Genomic DNA, 20460 nt, shown 5'->3' with positions numbered 1-20460 from the left:
AAAATGCATGAAAAACTTGTTAACATGATGTGCATTTCATGCATCATCAATGCTTTCCAAAGTCGAGCATCGGTATCTTTACGATCAAGAATAATACCCACTCCACTAGAATCAATACAAAATTTCAACTGATACACTAGAAATTATTCTAAAAAGAATATCGGCATCGATTATGTCATTTAATCCACACCTAGGAAGAAGAAAATGGTTTGAATTACTCATGCAAGCAGGAATTATGTTAACAATGACCTCCTAAGGCTCCTAAGAAGCGCACCCCCACAATCATTTTATCATTGAATATAATAGACCTTGTGAAATTTTTTAAAAAGGGAAGATAAGGGCAAATTGGCAACACACATTAGTCTTGTACTAGATTCTCTATGCTGATCCTAGTATGCTCTAAAATGCATAATAGCAGCATAGCACTAAATATTTACTCTTACAAGAACATCTCTTCTGGAAACATTGAGCTGTAATAGAGACTCGCAAATTTTTGTGTATGCATGTGTGCACATGTATGTGTGTGGGTTTTAACAAGAATATATGTTGACATCAATCTGATTGCAACAGTCCCTAACAAGGCCCAAGCAATCATTTTTCTCAAGTAATAAAGAAAATAAGCACAAAAAACAGCATATAGGAATTAAGTGCATAGGATTAATTTAAGACCTCAAAAATAAAAAACAATGTCATCCTACTCTGTGTTGTCTAACTAGGGATTGGCTCTGGGAGGATTAGGCGAACACAAGTAGGGTAGGCAGTACCAGTTGACTAGGTAACCACATATCACTTTTGACAACATAGTTTGCAACTAAACAAAAGTTAGCAACTATCAATGGTGATTACAAGTATGTAAGGATAAAACTCAAGTAATGCAGCTGTTTTTCATAAAAACATAAAATTGAATTTTGCAGTAAAAGAAAACTAAGGCAATGGAAGAAGGTATAAGCACAGTCACAAATATCATGATATTTAAAAAAAATATTATGATATCTTTTCATCAGTTCTAACATTTAAAATATCACGATATTTTTCAAAATGTTGTGATAATTTAAAATTAAAATATCATAATTTATGTTTCATAAATGATTTTAAAAAACTTTGGCTGATAATCCTATTTTATCATTCACATCTCTCTCAATCTTTTTCTCCTAACTAATTAATGGCAATAAATATTGAATGTAACTTAATCCTAAGCAAGAAAGTATTTATTTCGGCCTCTGGACTCTCCTATCTTTCATTTCTTTTTCAATTTTAAAACAATGGATGAGACATATTTATTGCTTTTGGCATTTGAGTAATTTTTTTACATATTTTTTACTTCAATTTATAAATTTTTAAAAAATTATTCATTTTGCCAAGATTTTTTCAATAAAAGTGTGGGAGAACACGCATTATCAATATATGCCATTTACCATTTAATGACAGATTTTATTTTGAAAATATAAACAGAAGGTAATAAATTAATATGCCCAAGTTACACAATAGCACAGAGAAAACACAAGAATACAACCGCTACACGACAAAAATGAACAAGAAGCCACATACAACAGAAGCAAAAGAATAAATGTTATAAAAGTTTTAGTTTGTCTCCTTTCAAAGAGGAGCTTAAGACAATTTTCAAATGTATATAAAATGAGGCTAATTGGATGCTATTCACAACAAACAGAAAAAGCAGCCATGATCTAGGTGGGGGATTCCTTGTAAATCAACTCAAAAAAAAACACCTACCTACCTATATATATATATACAAAGAGAAGGATACATATTCTTCGTAAAATAATTGTATTGTCCTTGTAAAAATGGCACATTTTTCAAAATGTCCCCTAATTTGCTTAAATCCCCTCACATCCAAAATCTTTTTCCCAATTTTTTTAATAATATTTTTGTCCTTTTGTAAATATAGTACATTGCAAATCATGTGCGAGAATGTCACAAGAAATGTGTGAACTTTCTTTAAGTAAATATTTCTTATGTATATCTACAAATCCAGTACGACTTTCGCATATACTTTTAAGAGGATTAAGAAGAAAATAAGGAGTGGAAGTGTTTAGACCAAGGTTGTTAAATGCGATGAGGCGAAGCAAGGTGTTGAGCCTGCGCTTCGCCTCTGAGGCATACGCCTCAGGTACTGAGGCGTACGCCTCTCACAACATAAGAATGACTGAATTTGTGATAACTTTTCTCCCAAATTTATTTCCAAGCGTACATTGTTAAATGATAATGCCGATTGAATTTAATGCGTATTCGACTGCATCAGAACGACCTTTGTTTAATGCTCAGTCAGTTTTTTTTTTATATTAGCTTTAAGCGCATCACAGCAACGCCTCAGTACCTTGAGCATGCGCCTCGCCTCTGAGGCGTACGCCTCTCACAACAGTGGTTTAGACCCATTACTGATGCTGTCCCCATCCCCGTCTCAAAATAACTTTATTCCTATTTTAAGAGCATTAAGAAGAAAATAAGGAGAGGAAATGTTTAAGATTAGGAACATATGTATATATATGAAGATTTTATAATATATAAAGATATATTAATAATTTCATTAATGGGGATCGGTGATGGGGCGGGGGCAAGAGTAAGTCCATCCAGCCTTCATCTCTATACAAGTTTTGATTTTCACCTTCATCCCCGGTTCATTCCTCGTTTTATGTCCATCTCCAGTCCAAACGGGGCAGGTTCAGTCGAATCCCATTTTTCCCCGTTCCACTGCCATCCCTATTTGTGTAGGCCTAGGTGGGGGATAACTAGGATACATGTGTGGTTGTGGGTAGGTTTGGTGTTCAAGAGGTTGATTTTGGGTTTGGGTGAGGTTCGGTTCATGGGTCGGATTTAAGTTTGGGTGGCAATGATATCGGGCTTGGAACCGGATCACAATCGAAAGAGGATATTGGATCGTCGAATTGGATTGGTATATGTCAGATATTGGATTGAGCTTTGAGGGTAAAAGGCCTAGTTAAGACCTGATCCATATCCAAAATTATATTGGGTCTGCTGGTCTGAATTGGAACTAGAGCTCCATCCGAGACCAATTAGGTCTAGTTTTGGCTTGCATCTAATTATTTAGACTAAAATCAAGGTTTTGGGTCTAATCTGGAGGTATAATACCTTGGACTGGACTTACACTACCCGAAAGTAGGGCGTCTGGGGTCAAACCCGATGAAAACTGGCTATGATCTGAGGCCCAAATACCCGAAACCAAGTCCTGGGTGTTGAAATCCGTTATTGCCGTGACCCGGTTATGAGAACCGGTTCCTAGGATGAACTGGGTACCCTCCCACTCAGGAACCCGTGTGAGGGGTGGGCGCCGCTTGGGGGGCGGTGGCCCAGGGCCGTCTGTCGGTGGTTGCCCCCTGTCAGCCTACCCTATCCGGCGGCAACCCACCGAACAATGGCAATTTGACAATGGGGTGCCCCAGCACGATGGCTGCTGAGTCCATGGAGGGTCGAACGGTGAGTTGCAACCCACCGTCGAGCCCATCAGCCAGGGCGACAGGTACTTGTCAGTTCTCATCCACCGACAAGGAAGAGCTGAGTGTGTCGGGGCTGGTCCTCCAAGCGGTGATAAAGGTGGCCAAAAAGGGAGGGTGTAGAGTCGCCGTGAAGGGAGGAGCCAGAAAAGAAGGAGAGGGATGAGGCCCTCCTCTGTCATCGTTTTGTACCAAAGAGGAAGATTTGGCAGTCTCTCGAGCGTTTTCGCTGCTCATTAGTGGGATGTTACCAAGGGTCAAAACCTTTGTTTCATGGGTGTCTTCCCACGAATCACGTATAATCATCGCATAAACGCCTCAAACATAGTGTTTTTCTCCTAATTTGATTGAATTGTTCATCCCAGCATGGCAAGACTTTTGCTGATCTCCACCATAGTCGCTTTCAAGGATATTAGTTTCGTCGGCCAATCTGTTACTTTATCCTTTGCTTCAACCATGATTTCTGTCATTTTCTTTTCTTGAACACCTCATGACATTGTCACAAGATACCAACTGATGTAAATCAAGAGTGCTTGATTTTACCATAAAACTAGGTTACACTATTTATATGCACTGAAATTGAAAAAAGCAAAGAAAACTAAAAATTACATAAAACTCAAGAAAATAGCCATTTTTAATCATTCTAACTCCCCTTAATCCCTCTCTCATAACAAGTATTTATAAAAAACTAAAACCCCAACTCTACCATGAATTTTGGATAAGATTTGAAAGCAAACCCAAAACAGAAATTCAAATCTTAAATACTAACTACGGATCCAATTGAATCCTGGATCTCAATCTCATCACTTTTTCTTCTTTTTTGTTGGACTTGGATCTGATTCTGGATCCACAACTTCATCAGCCCCCAGCAAGATTGTTGTCATGGGGGCAGTAGGGACCAGCGGGTCTGCAAGGCTGTCAAGGCCATCGCTGAACAATGGCAGCCCCGCCTCAAGAATCAGTGGTTGGTTTGGCATCGAAAGGAATCCGTTGTTGGTGCCAGTTCGTCTGGCCAAGAAAGCTCACCGATCGTCGAGTTGGTTCCCCTCCAGCAGTGGCAGGGGGAGGTGATTCCTCGTTCGCTGTGCTCATGCATTAAAGGCCAGGTGCAAAACAATTGGAGAATGGAAGAAGTATTTTTTTTAAATGGAAGGGGGGAAATCATGAGGGTGTGGGAACGGGAGGCATTCTTTTTTAAAATGGAAGGTAGATATGGTTTGGGGGCCGTTATTGCATTACTCATGGTAGTAGGTGGACATTGTTTGTATTTCGGAAACAAAGATGGAAATGTTTGAAGTCAGTTTCCTTGCACAAATTTGGCGAGGTTGTTCTTTTGATTTTATTTCCTCGATTGGCATATCAGGGGATATTTTGGTGGTTTGAAGGGAAGGTATTAGTGGTATGGTTATGGACAAAGGCCTATTTTCGATCATGGTGTATTTTGAAGAGCTAAATTCAAGCATTTTTTTAATGCTCACATTAGTATATGCTCCAACTATATTTGCTTTAAAAAGAGCTTTCCAGGATGAGCTTAACTTGTTAGGGTAAAAGAGTTTTGGCAAATTGGTGCATAACTAAAAAATTTAATTTTCTACGTACCTATGAATCCAACCGAGAACAAAGATATACTAGCAGTATGCGGCAGTTTGTTGATTTTGTTGAGTTGGATATGGTGGATTTACAGATCTCGGGTGACTTTATTGTTAGGAAAGTTTTAAAATAGTAATGATTACTACCAAAAGAGTTTTGAAAAAATTTAGTTCCATATCTAAGAGAGAAAAGTTTTTCAAGAGGTTTAAATAGAGAGCTTGTTATCTATTCTTTACTTTGGTAAGCCTTGATTCTTTAGGTGGATTGCGGACGTTGCTGCGCATCGTGTAGCAACGGACGCGCGTGCACAAGGGCGCTTGAGGCGCAATGTGGCACTTTGCACGCTCGCAGCGGTGCGAGGTGCTTATGAGGTGAAAATATCTGTTTTGTTTTTCGGTTTGAGTTATCTGGCCGTTTGAAAAGCTTTAAGTTGCATGCATATCAAGTTAATGTTGCATTGTGACTGTTGGGCGGTTTTTGAGGCTTTTGATTGACAGTCAAAGGTGGGTGACCGTTCAGGTCTTTTTCGTCCTATTTTCAAACCGTCAGATTTATGGCCATTAATCTCATTTATCGCAAAACGTTTTGGCCTCTCTAAAAGTCTATAATATCTTTTATTTCGTCTTTTGAATATACAAGAATTTTACGACTCTCAAAAAAAAAAAAAAAAACTTCTTCTTCCTTCTTCTCGATTTGGCTTGCAGAGTACAAGTGTGGTAGAGATCATCTGTCCTTGCGAAGCAGTGACTCTCTGGAGGTTCAAGCCTAGTTGTATCCTGGGAACTCAGTCGCATCAAACCCCTTTTCGCATCTTCGGTCTTCCCGGAGTGGGGCGATTGAAGTTCTAAAGATAGCGATCTTAAGAACGTACCTCTAGGCTTGAGATCTCTTTTCTGAAATCCATTTTCACAAGGTTGGTGTAACAATTTTAGAACTTCATTATGGCCTCTGGTTCAACATCCAACTCCATCAATCTGCTTAGCCGTGACCTCAAAAAACTCGATCGATTTGATGGGTCAAACTTCAAGCGGTGGCAATCAAAGGTCTATTTCTTGCTATCCGAGCTTCATATTGACTATGTTCTCAAAAAGCCCTGTCCCACTGTCGCTGCTAGAAAAGTTGAGACAGAAGAACAAAAGAAAGAGTGAGAGAAGTGGTTTACTGACAACTACCAATGCAAAGGGCATATCCTGAACACTTTAGCCGATTCTCTCTTTGACTTGTATTCACCATTGGAGTCGGCTGGAGAGTTGTGGAATGCTCTCCGAGATCAAGTACAATGCAGAAGATGCTGGTAACAAAAGGTTTATCGTAGATCAGTATGTTAATTTTTCTATTGTTGTTGATAAGCCTATACTTGCTCAAATTCATGAGATGCAAATACTGCCCTATAAGATCAAAGGAGAAGGTATATATCTTGATGATGACTTCCAAGTTGCTGTCATCATTGGGAAGCTGCCGGATTCCTGGAAAGAATATAAGAATCACCTAAAACATAAAAATGAGAAAATTACTTTAGATGGCCTTCTTAAGGACATCCGAATTGAGGAAGAGACTCGTCTTCGTGACAAAAAGAATTTGAGTCCTAAAGAAGGTTATCCTAAAGTGAATTTTGTTAGTAACAAGGGTGGCAAAATCATGAAAACCCAGAAAATCAAAAAGAATTTTGTGAAAGGGAAAAAGCCAACTGATAAAAAGAAAAGTAGTTGTTATGTTTGTGGCAAGTTTGGCCATTTTGCTAGAGAATGCAGAGAACGGAAGAAGACTGGTCTTAAGCCAAATGAGTCAGAGGAGAGGCTTGTTGCTGTAATCTCTGAAACCTTTATGGTGGCTGCAAATAAAGACTGGTACCTGGATACTGGAAGCACTGTTCATGTGGCAAACGACAGGAACTTGTTCAAGTCGTATGAAGTAGTGGGGGAAGGATGCAATCTCTTTATGGGAAACTCTTCCTCAACTAAAGTGCTGGGAAAAGGAAGTGTGGAAATTAAGTTCACCTCCGGGAAAGTCCTAACACTTGAGAATGTCCACTATGCTCCAGAAGTTCGAAAAAATTTAATCTCTGCAGATCTCCTGTCACGAAATGGTTTTAAGATTGTTATTGAGTCTGGGATTGTAACTGTGACCAAAGAAAAAATCTTTGTAGGAAAAGGGTTTGCCACTGGTGGTATGTTCAAGATGAGCATAAATGAAGCTACTACTTCTGTTTATATGGTTGACTCCTATTTTCTTTGGCATTCACGATTAGGACATATAAATTCTCGTTGCATTCATAATATGAATAACTTTGGTCTTCTTCCGTGTCATGTGAGAATAGAACATAAACATAAGTGTGAGACATGCATTCAAACTAAGCTAACTAGACTCCCGTTTCCTAGTGTAGAAAAGAATTATAAATTGCTTGAATTAGTGCATTCTGATGTGTGTACGATGGATACTGTTTTGAGTCGTGGTGGCAATAGGTACTTTATTACCTTTATAGATGATTACTCAAAATTTTGTTATGTTTATTTGTTGAAACATAAATCTGAAGCATTTTCCAAATTTCTTCTTTATCTAGCTGAGGTACAAAATAGGTTTAAAACAAATATTGTACATTTAAGAACAGATAGAGGAGGTGAATACTTAGGTGGAGAATTTGATAAATTCTGTGAAGATAATGGTATTATCCATCAAACGTCAGCTCCTAGAACTCCTGAACAAAATAGAGTAGCAGAAAGGAAAAACAGAATACTTGTAGAAATGATGAATGCTATGCTGCTTAATACGGGTTTGCATTCCAACTTATGGGGAGAGGCTATACTTTCTGCTTGTTATATTCTTAATCGAGTTCCTTATTCTAAATCTGATAAATCACCTTATGAATTGTGTTTTGGTAAGAAACCTAATCTTAGTTATTTTCGTGTTTGGGGTTGTTTAGCATATGTTAAAATTCCAGAAAATAAAAGGAAGAAGGTTGGACCTAAAGCATTTAAATGTGCATTTGTTGGGTATGCTAAACATAGTAAAGCATATAGATTTTTGGACATTGTTAATGATGTTATTGTAGAATCTAGAGATGCATCTTTCATAGAACATAAAAATGCATTTGATTCTCTTCTTGATGGCAGCCAGATTATAGTAGATGAACTTCCTGTAAATGACATGATTGAATATTCTAATGATTGTATTGATGAACCAGAAACTGAAGTTAGACTCAGTAAACACATTAGAAAACCAACTAATTTTGGTTCTGACTTTTATACATTTCTAATTGAGAATGATCCTGTGTCTTTTCAAGAGGCTATGTCTTCTCAAGATGCTGCCTTTTGGAGAGAAGCTATTAATGATGAAATAGAATCAATTATGTCTAATAATGTATGGAAATTAGTGGATTTACCTGTTGGTTGCAAAACTATTGGCTGCAAATGGATTTTCAAAAAGAAATTAAAAGCTGATGGTACAATCGATAAATTTAAAGCATGTTTGGTTGCAAAAGGTTTTAAACAAAAAGAAGGTATTGATTATTTTGATACTTTTGCTCCTGTAACCAGAATATCTACTATTAGAATTCTGATTGCCATGGCTGCCATATATAAGCTTCAAATTCATCAAATGGACGTGAAAACGGCCTTTTTGAATGGAGAATTAGATGAAGAGATATATATGGAGCAACCTGAAGGTTTTGTAGTGCTAGGGCAAGAGCGCAAAGTTTGCAAACTTGAGAAATCCTTATATGGATTAAAGCAAGCCCCTAAGCAATGGCATGAAAAATTTGATAGTTCTCTGGTGCATAATGGTTTTAAAATTCATGATGCGGATAAATGTGTCTACAGTAAAGTAGATAGTAGCTCAATTATTATTATTTGTTTATATGTTGATGCTATGCTTATTTTGGGTAACAATAGTGAATGCATAAATCAAACAAAAAGATTTTTATCTTCCTTGTTTTGTATGAAAGACTTGGGTGTTGCAGATGTTATTTTAGGAATCAAAATTATAAGAAATAAAAATGACATTGTATTATGTCAATCACATTATATTGGGAAAATTCTTACAAAGTATGGATATCTTAATAGTTCACCAGCATGCACCCCATATGATCCAAATATGAAATTGACTCCTAATGATGGTGCTAGTGTTAAACAATTAAAATATGCCAGTGTTGTAGGTAGCCTTATGTATGCAATGAACTGCACAAGGCCTGACATTGCCTATGCAATGAGTAAAGTGTGTAGATACACTAATAATTCTGGTCATCAACACTGGAATGCAGTGAACAGGATTCTTAGATATCTAAAGCATACTTTAGACTATGGAATTCACTATACCGAGTTTCCTGCTGTTATTGAAGGGTATAGTGATGCAAGTTGGAATACTGACTTTGAAGATTTCAAGTCTACGAGTGGTTGGGTTTTTACCCTTAGAGGAGGAGCAGTTGCATGGGGGTCTAAGAAACAGACCTGTATAACTCATTCTACAATAGAATCTGAGTTTATTGCTTTGGCATCTGCTTGTAGAGAAGCTGAATGACTTAAAAATATGCTAGTGGATATTCCACTAGGTGAGAAGCCTATACCTGCTATTTCAATGTTCTGTGATAGCCAATCAGCTATATGTAAAGCAGGTAATATGAAATACAATGGGAAGTCTAGACATATTAGTCTAAGACACAGTTTTATAAAACAAATGATTGATGACAATATTATTTCATTGAAATATGTGAAGTCATGTCAAAACTTGGCAGACCCATTTACGAAAGGCCTTTCGAGAGATGTCATCAATAAAACTTCGAGGGGAATGGGAATTAAGTCATCACCTAAGGATACCCAACCTAGAGCGCTGAAGATCCCACATGCATAGGTTCAATGGGAAACAAATTGGTGAATGACAAATATTGAGCATATTTATGTAAGCCCATTATTGATGTGTGCTCATGAGCTGTAACTAATATGAGGGTTGAGCTAATAGCTCTTAATGAGTTTGTAGGCCTTAAGGCTAAGGTGTGTGTTACAGTACACCTAGACAAACTCACCTATATGAGTGTAGAAATGTGAGCCATTTCTTATGAGAATTGGCAATTCTCTAGAGCACTCATGAATCCAGGAAAGCACAAGGCTCTAAATGTGCCAATATGAAATCCACACAATCGTACTTTTGGAAACCTATGTATGATTGAAAACTCCGTTAACAATATAAGGAGCTAAGTTCAAGGTAAGTCCACTTAGCACCTTGGTTAATTTAGGTTTTCTTTCAAATAGTGGGGGTTCAAGTCATGCAGACACTCTCACTAATGCATAAGTTTCTATGCAAGCCAAATATATTTTAAAACTAGTGGGGGATTGTTAGGAAAGTTTTAAAATATTAATGATTACTACCAAAAGAGTTTTGAAAAAGTTTAGTCCCATATCTAAGAGAGAAAAGTTTTTCAAGAGGTTTAAATAGAGATCTTGTTATCTATTCTTTACTTTGGTAAGCCTTGATTCTTTAGGTGGATTGCGGACGTTGTTGCACATCGTGCAGCAACGGACGCGCGTGCGCAAGGGCGCTTGAGGCGCAATGTGGCACTTTGCACTTTGCACGCTCGCAGCGGTGCGAGGTGCTTATGAGGTGAAAATATCCATTTTGTTTTTCGGTTTGAGTTATCTGGCCGTTTGAAAAGCTTTAAGTTGCATGCATATCGAGTTAATGTTGCATTGTGACTGTTGGGCGGTTTTGGAGGCCTTTGATTGACAGTCAAAGGTGGGTGACCGTTCAGGTCTTTTTCGTCCTATTTTCAAACTGTCAGATTTATGGCCATTAATCTCATTTATCGCAAAACGTTTTGGCCTCTCTAAAAGTCTATAAATATCTTCTATTTCGTCTTTTGAATATACAAGAATTTTACGACTCTAAAAAAAAAAAAAAATCTTCTTCTTCCTTTTTCTCGATTTGGCTTGCAGAGTACAAGTGTGGTAGAGATCATCTGTCCTTGCGAAGCAGTGACTCTCTGGAGGTTCAAGCCTAGTTGTATCCTGGGAACTCAGTCGCATCAAACCCCTTTTCGCATCTTCGGTCTTCCCGGAGTGGGGCGATTGAAGTTCTAAAGATAGCGATCTTAAGAACGTGCCTCTAGGCTTGAGATCTCTTTTCTGAAATCCATTTTCACAAGGTTGGTGTAACATTTATACCTAGTCAGTCAGGAGAAGAGACCCTTGCATGCAGAAATTTGAAAGGTTCATTGTGAGTAGGGGTGGTGGGAGCGACTCCGTGATGGACGAGCCACCATGGGGCGGTGCCTATATCCATTTCGGATCACACGTCAATAATGCTCGAATGGGAGGTAAGATGGATGAGCAATCGAAGGTTCAAGTTTGAACTATGGTAGTTGAGGGACCCAAAGCTGGTTGAAAGCATAGAAGGATGGTGAGCCCACCCGCAGGTAGCCGCTTAGGCTGTTCTTATATTCACAAAAAAATAAACCACATAAGAACTCGATTAATTGAGTGATCCAAAGGAGAAGGGGTTGTGAGATTCAAGCAGATAGAGGAACTATGTTTAATGCAGAGGGAGATGGCAGCATGGCGGGGTGATGCACATGAGGTGGAGGGATTAAATGACAGGAAAAAGCTATTGATCGATGATATATCAGAATGAAGAGCAAGGCAGGAGATTAAATGGAAGCAAAGATCCAAAGTACATTAGATGTGTTGTGGCGATAAAAACACTAAGTTCTTTCGCTTCCTCTAGAAGAAATAACTTCACTTGGCCTTGTCAATTGGAGGGCATCTTTATGAGAATGATGAAATCTAAAGGGAGGCAACAAAATATGTTAGTGACTTTTTTTTACCTCCAATATGGGTGAGGACTCTCTTGACATAAGTGAGACCCCCATGGGTTGTTTTGATTCGAGGGTGCAAGACTTCGTGAACAGGGGTTTATTGGTAGATGAAGTCAAGCAAACAAAATGAAAACTCCTCAACAACAAGGCCCCGTAGGTGGACGGATTCCTTGTTGATTTTTTTAAGGTGGCTTGGCCAGCATGCCAGAGAGACTTTATGGCAGTGTTTAACGATCTTTATAGAAACTCATGTTTGCCAGGGAGATGGGGGTGAATCCCTCTTGGTCCTCTTTCCTAAATAACCTAGGAGATTGAGATTAAAAAGTTCAGACCAATTTCACTCTTAGGCACCCTGTTCAAAATTATAACCAGGGAGATAGCAAATTTTATGCAAATGTCCTCCCAAAATATGCAAACGACGTTCTTTTATTTTACGATTTTCTCCCAAATATGTACTTTTGAAGCGGCACTAAAGGCAAAAGCTTTGCTAAAGGCTTTAGTGATACTTTTGAAGTGTTGCCAAATGCCCATCGTGCTTTTGGAGTGTCAGTTTTTTTCAACAAACTCTTTTTACTATAAATCACATAAGAGCACAAGCAGGAAGACATTTGGACATTCACATGTGAAGGTCAGAACATTCACAAATGTGAAAGCATAAGGACATTCGCAAATGTGTAAGAGAAAATTCACATATTTGGATATTTGAGAGGGAAGTTCACATATCAAAGGAAATTCACGTGTGAAGGGTGAAAAAGTCCTTTTACAACCGAAAAGTTGTGATTTTTGACATGGGCAGATTTCTCCCTATGCGCTGCAATCTAACAGTAGATGCAATTAATTGAATATCTCCATGTCCCATGTGATTAAATTTGTAAATCCAATACCTTTTTATTTTACAGCATTCTACACTTTTTCCACATGCATCTAATTGACATACTTGTACTTGATTTGGTACTCATAGATATACTTGGTTATCAAAACAACCACTAAAAATGACATGATATGTGACTTCTAATTTCTCATGTTAATCATATTTCTTCTTTTTACATTTTCATAACTTTTTGAATATTTTAAATATATAGTTTTATTTCATGAAAAATTGTACTTTTAAATATATTAAGAAAAAACTCCCAAGTCAGCTGAGTTGACTTGCCAAGTCATGAGTTGCAGGTCAACTGAGATTTGACTGAGATTCTTGGTTTGTCAACCATGCATACACATGCCCGCAACACACACACACACATGTACACACCCACACACATGTGCACAAGCGAGCACACACACACACACACACAACATGGAACTCAACATCTCACCCTATTTTGCAAAAATATGTGCACATGTCAAGAAATAAAAGTGAAAGAAGGTCAATGTCAAAATTTCCCAAACACCAAAACTTTCTAATCCAATAAGCCATCTACGACAAATTATAGAAAGAAAATATGAATAGAAAATTAGATGAAAAGTTAACATTATCCGTCTTTAATAAAGCATGTACACTGTACACTGATAGGTATTTGTACGAGCAGGACAGAACTCGATTGTGTCCCCTACAAAAGACACCATACATATTACAGCGAGGATGAGATGAAATGCCATCACTACAACCAGCACACAAAAATAGATAGAACTGAGAAACAGATCATATGAACCAGTTATAAAAGAGGGGAGCTGGGCACAGCTATCCAAGGGGACAATCAAATGCACAGATAACAACTGATTACACTGATAGCTAGATTATTAAAAGTTGCATTATAGTAGCCAAGGTGTGCAACATTTGAACCCAACTAGGGATAGTTACCCAGCTTGACAATCGAAGAAGCAGGAAACATATAACAGTAACGGTAATGCCGATGATGGAGAAAAAAAGTGAAACATCAGTTAGGAAAATAGGCTGAATAGAAAACCAAATGAAGAAATTTAAGATATAAATAACCAAGCAAACCAATTAAAGGTTGACAAGAGAAATTCAGATTCCAGAACAACTAAACAATGTGAAACCAAATAACAAGACGATAAATCAGAGGGACACTAGAAACAAAAACTTACACGCAAATGCTCAACCAAGAAAACACAATTCTTTCTAAACTAAGTGATCGGATAAACCCATCGGCAATCAGTGAAAAACACAGAGACCACACCTCTGTTGTACAGGCGGGATTCCTTCCTTCTCTTCCACACGCTCCTTGATCCTGTCGATGGTATCGGTTGGCTCGATATCGATCTCTATTTCTTTCCCGGTAAGTGTCTTCACCTTGATCATCGTTCCACCCCTAAGCCTCAAAACCAAGTGAAGGGTGGACTCCTTCTGGATGTTGTAATCTGAAAGAGTCCTCCCATCTTCCAACTGCTTCCCTACAAATATTAGCCTCTGCTGATCAGGGGGAATGCCTTCTTTATCCAGAAGAAAACATAACACCCATATTCTCTATTTAGACTATCACCCACAAAACCAATAGAAGAAAACAATTGAAGGAACATTGAAAAGAGGGAATAGGACCAAAAGAATCCATTGAAAAACAAAAAGAACAACAGAAAAGAACTCATTAGTTCGTCATAAACCAAATCCCCGTCTCAGAAATCAGACCGAAAAGATGAAACTCAGAAAACCAGCCGAACCACACAAAGGCCCAAACCTCAACTTCTTAATCCATGCAAAGTTTGTAATCCAAAAACCCAACACATTCCTTCAAAGGGGAGCTAAAAGATGGATTTGTGAACCCTTTTTCTGTTCTAAAAGCAAGACCACAAAAAATAAAACGAAAATTAAGAGCCAAAAACATGAGCCCTTCCATCAAGAGAGAGAGAGAATCAATAGATGGGTATGTCACTACCAATCAGCAAAACGGTAGTTCGAAATGAGAAAGAAGAAAAAGAAAAACCAAATTTCATACTCAGAGCACCGGTTTCTCCTCCTGCTCCTGACACAAATCCCTCGGAAAAGCAATACCAACAAACCAAAAGCGCCCAACAAAATGAAAAGAAGAAAAAAAAAGGAAGAAAGGGCACGAAGAGAGAGAAAAAAAAGAGAGGGAGGCGTGATCTCCTGTGCCTCCAAAGCACCTGAATCTTGGCCTTGACGTTTTCGATGGTATCGCTACCCTCGACCTCCAAAGTGATCGTCTTCCCCGTCAGGGTCTTCACAAAGATCTGCATCTCTCTCTCTCTCTCTCAGGAAACAAGGGAACGACGTTTTTTTCAATTGGTCGTCGTATTTATGTTGGAGTACTCTCTCTCTCTCCTTCGTATTTATTTGAGAAAATCCCATTTAAGGCCAACATTTTACCCCTTATTCCAGGCATGGGCCTCACATTTCTGACATTCCATATATAGCCTCTGTTTTCTTATAAATTTCCAAACAAAGGCCTTCACGAAATCGGATTCGGAGTTGGATCCGATTTTAAAAAGCAATCCGACTAAATGCTAGTAGATTGGGCCGGGCCGGGCAGCCCGTGCCCTGCCTGTAGCCTGGCTCAGCCCGTATATAATAATACTAATATAAGTTATATAACATAGAATACTATATATACAACATAGAATATAATGTATATTTTATATATAATATATATTATATATAATATACATTATATGCAAACCTCATTTGAAGTATGAGATAAATGTCATTAAAAATATCACAATTAATAATTGAGAAGTGTTGTTAAAGTCTTATAGATGTTAAACAGCATTTTTGAAAACCAACGTCAGCACTAGCAAAGCAATAAACTCTGTTACTATTTTCAAACATTTCAATAAACAAGTTAGAGAAATAAGGACTTTCCTGATAACAAAAGTCATTCGGATTAACTCATTTTTTAGGTGTTTGATCTGATATCCCATCATACTCATTTTTTCTTTTGTTTTTAGGTGTTTGATCTGATACAAGGTTTGTACCTTGGCTTTAGACAACAACCATTTGCGTTAAGGAAGATATTTTTGATCGCTTTCGTGTTTTCGAGAGAGCTTTGTTGCATTTTGATCTTCATTCACGTGTGCAGTATTTTATTTATTTTTATTCACATTAGGGTACAAGATTTTACATTATTCAACATGTTTAGAATTTAGGATAGGTCGATCAAACATGAAATCATGTTTCTATGGTTCGATTTATGTTATATTCATATTTAAAACCCTATTTTGCTTTCATAATATCCATTTTAATTTGCAGAAGCGATTTAACCTATTTTCTAATGAAAAATGATGTAGATTCGTATTTAAATTCATGTTATAAGTTAGATTTGATATTTGTAACATGCTGGATATGTTTATGCCTGGAGTTAATATGATTTTGATGGATTATAAAGTTGTTTGGATGTTTTTATAAACTCAAAATCCTTTTTCAAAAATCAATTTTGAGAAAAATATATTATCTTAAGTAAAAATGTTGGTTATTGTGTTTAATTCATGATATGCATGATACTTCTGTGTTACATATATGTAACATGCTTACATATATTTATGTATAAATATGATATGTTTTTGATGAGTCAAAATCATTGGTTGCATATTCTTAGTGTTTTGGATGAAAACATAAAGTTCTTGATGTGTTTCTTAAAAACTGCATGTTGTTATGTATTTTTATTTCGATCTGTTGTAAAGAAAAATATAGTTTTCAAGTCGATGAACCCATAAATTATGAATTTAGAAATGTTTCTGACATATAGAAGCAATTCAAAAAAAAATTGAGCTCAATGAGTTTCGGGTTTAGAGATATGACCTCCGCAAGTCGACACAAAATTTATGTCCCGATAGAAAATCTTTGTAGGCTGCATATTTTTGTAAAAATTATACCTCCCAAATTATTCTAGATTTATGGTTGATATTTTTATATGTGTTAGCTTATATATGGTAGAACACACGATAAAAATCATGTAGGCAGATTATTTACAGTTTAAGAATTAAAAATCTTGAAATTTTGGTCCAGAATCTGTAATTTCTAAAAAATAGTTTGCTAAATAATATAAATAGTCTGTATTACAAAATTTTTAATTATTTAAAAAAAAAAAATTAAGTCTGGGTTTTTGGGGACATCTGTTAGACATATCAAGCCAACCATAGTAAAAAATTTAGAATTTATTTCGTTATGTGTGATGAATGACTAACTTTTCTTTGAAAAGATCAAACCGGACTAGACTGTTCAGTGAACAAAAAATAATCGATGTTTCTAAAAAATTTATTTCTTGACTCTGAATGGGTTTAGATCAGGGTTTCTTCTTGTAGATAGCTAATGTGTATATGAATGTACATTAAAAATCTTAGATCTAGAATCACTTTATATGATTTATGTTTGAGCTTCTAAGAACATGTAAGATTCTGTTTTTACAGTTTTGCATGTAAATTGTTTTTGCCAGTTTGCATGTGATGTGTTGAATTACATGCATGTATTGGTTCCAGATTTGAACCAGGTTTATTATATGCAATATGATAATAATGTATAGCCTAATGTGATGTTATATATGCTTATGATGATTATGTATAATATGTTATTATGGTATGTGGCTTGTGAACATGATATGTCGCATAATGCAAAATGTTTACTTGAATGTATGAGACGGTTCGAAAGGTGAATGAGATTGTATTGTGACTTATGATTAAGCTATACATGGGCCTATTGAGGCCGTGTGTGAGTAAAATATTATTGTAATAATCATGTGAATGCATTATTTATATTGTCTTATGATGCATATGATTAATTATACTTATTGACATATAATGATACACTGTTATGACTGAGTAGGGTGGTAGCCCAATCAGATGATGCATGATGAGGTGCATGTTATGGATATACAGATCCATTATGTTTTTGTGGAAAGAGTGTATGATAACTTAAAGAGGTATAAGAGACCTTAACAATATACCAATAATATGATTCTTTGATTGTCCTCTGATGATGGTGGGATCCTTGGATGACGGTCATGAGGGACCATGAGGATACTGAACAACATTTGCATTGTTTGTCCCAAGAACCCGATATGGAGGTTCATGTTCCTAGCCATGATTGTAGAAAATTTTCCACCATTTTGTCGAGGATCGTGAGATTGGCTCAATTGTAGCATATTGGTATATTAAGAAAAATGGTGTTGGAGGATGTGTAGGCCTTGTCGTCACGACATTGGGTGATGATGCTCGAAGTCGATCGAGAAACATATATGAGATCCTAGTACATAATAAAATATAATTGTGTATGATTAAGATATAGTTGGGATCTACCTTGGACCTCAGAATTTTACCCATGCTAGTATCCGCGAAGTGGTTAGGAGAATAACTTAAATTGGTTTGTATTAAACATATACATGCATTCAAAAGAAACATTCTATACGGAGATAAAAGTTTTTCATGCAATTTGTATTGGTTCATGTATTGTATATGCATAATATATGCATCGATTTTTGTATCATGTGATATTGCAAGTATGCTTGAATTTATTTATGTTGCAAGCATATCTGAATCGTTATGTGCACATAAATATTTTCTAAACTTGATGTTTAGTGGATTTATACTTTATTCTTTACTATTGGATAATATAATATTTTGTATGAGAACTGTGAGTTCTCAAACTTAATCGAGTAGGTGATGATGCGACTAGTTTTGCTAGAGATGGCAAAATTTATTATGGTTGCTGGATTCTATATGTTATGGGATTGATTTAAACTTTATGAACTTAAAGTTAAAGTTTATTAATTTTTAATTTTGGTTTGAACTATTTCATTTTAAATTATGGTTTAAAATGGATGATTGGTGTGTTGGGATGTGAATCTGTGATGTACCCTAGATTCGTGGGATGTTTTTAGTATTAAAAAAAAAGTTGTATTTCGTTTTCATCTTGCCTTCCCTAATGACAACTGACTGGCCTTGATAGCAGTGGATCAATGGATTTTAGTATAGGATTCTTGGTGAGTTACTAATATCATAACTGTCAACTAGCAGGATCATTATTATCATCACCATATTCTTCTCTTCGTTTCTTTCCAAGCAGTAACAGCATCTTGACTTTGAATTAATATTGGAACAAACGAATAGCAACAGGAGATAACAAAAAAGAAATAAAACAGACCACCTAAAGAAGAGATGCAGGGGAACAATGAATGCTATCCAAACAAAAACTTATGATGATCGGATATCAACAAAGATGCCTATAACGTAACTTATGATGATCGGATGTATCCGAGATATATACACGATGTGTCCAAAGATATCCAAACGAAAGGGAAATCTAGCAAAAACGATATCATGCTATATTGAACTACATAATAAGCACAGAAGAGGTAAAAAAAAAAAGGTGAACTAGTGATGTTTAAAAAGAAAGAATGGACAGGATGCCAAATACACCCATAATGAAGACATCGGCTAAACTACTCAGGTAAAATAAAAAAATATAAAAAAAAAATAAAAAAAAAATGCAACCATGAATGGAAGTGATCACAACGAACCCATACACCCACGGCATGTTACAGAAATTAAAGAGGGGAATAATAAAAAAAAGGAAGCAATAAAATGAGAAAAACAGAAAAGAAAGAGAGAAAAAAAAAAAAAGAACAGAAAATGCAAACAGAAAGTCGTGAGAATAAAGCAGGAAAATCAAGTTTGGAACAGATATTTCATCGAAAAACTGAGCAAACTTGATAAACACAGAAAGAATTTATTGGAATAAACATTCCATTGATTGTAGCAAATGGAGGATTCGACCCTGTTGTATGCAGGACGATCCTGTCATTAGTGCTCTTATAATAAAATGGAAAAAAAGAAATGAAGAAGAACAACGGAAATCAGGACGAAGGAACACTGAAAATAAAGGGGAAACGATGTTTTTTTAAAAAAAAAAGGTGGAAAAGAGAGAAAAATGGTTACTTACCTGTAATGGGTTATGAGATTGAACGATTGTTTTTTAGCCGTCGTTTCACAGAAATCAGGTAATCGAAGAAGAGGAGGTGATGTCTTTTGATCAATGCTTGCTAGACGATGGATTTTCAGTCGATCAAAGGGAAAAACACAGGGAAAAAGAGGAAACAGGGGAAAGAGGAGGAAGGAAAGGAGCGGGGAAAACTTCAAGGGAGAAGCGTTGAGGATTTAACATGGAGGGGTGAAGCGCGGATGGGTTGAGGAGAGACCCGCGTGATCTTTTTTAAAGGGGAAAAGGGGAAGATTCGAGAGGGTGGTCGGTTAGAGATCAACGGGAGAGGTAGGAGAAGGCGGGTGGTTCCGCGATGGGTGGTTCGGAGGGGTGCGATGGGGAAGAGGGTTTCAGTGGATGGCTCGTGAAGGGAAGCCGAGAGGGGAAAAGAGAAAGAAAAGGGTTTGGAAGAGGGTTTTTCCAGAGAGGTTTTGTGAAGGCTGAGAGAGAGCGACCCTATCAAAAGAAAAAAACCGAATTAGGGTTTTTATTTTCAAGCATGTCTTTCTACTTTATAAAATTTCCAAAACGAGGTTCTTTTTATAAGATTTTTTTCGTTAAAAAAAGATAGACTTAAATAAAAGATGATTTTCAAAAGGTGGTTCTAAAAGCTTATTATTATATTTTTTTTTTTGTATTTTCTTTGTGTTTTTCTGATTTTTGTATTTTTGACAAAAAGACTTTAAAACTAGGGAAAATGAGAGATTAAAGAC

At 36.6% G+C, this 20460-nt stretch overlaps 1 protein-coding gene across 1 annotated transcript in view; it reads right to left on the bottom strand.

The window, feature by feature from the left end:
* LOC149818509 (uncharacterized) overlaps positions 1 to 20460 on the bottom strand; it is a 639703-nt gene that overhangs the window by 164848 nt on the left and 454395 nt on the right. The window contains exons 10-12 of the mRNA XM_089986232.1: positions 14923 to 15027; positions 13988 to 14287; positions 4497 to 4516 (exon numbers count right to left, since the gene is read on the bottom strand). Coding sequence (XP_089842358.1) covers positions 4497 to 4516; positions 13988 to 14287; positions 14923 to 15027 — 425 coding nt within the window. The remainder of the gene's footprint in view (positions 1 to 4496; positions 4517 to 13987; positions 14288 to 14922; positions 15028 to 20460) is intronic.

The sequence above is a fragment of the Nuphar pumila genome, chromosome 13, assembly GCF_984573655.1.
Source record: "Nuphar pumila chromosome 13, dmNupPumi1.hap1.1, whole genome shotgun sequence".
Classification (NCBI taxonomy): Eukaryota; Viridiplantae; Streptophyta; class Magnoliopsida; order Nymphaeales; family Nymphaeaceae; genus Nuphar; species Nuphar pumila.
Note: the sequence above shows the minus strand (reverse complement) of the source record. Positions and strands in the feature narration are given on the sequence as shown.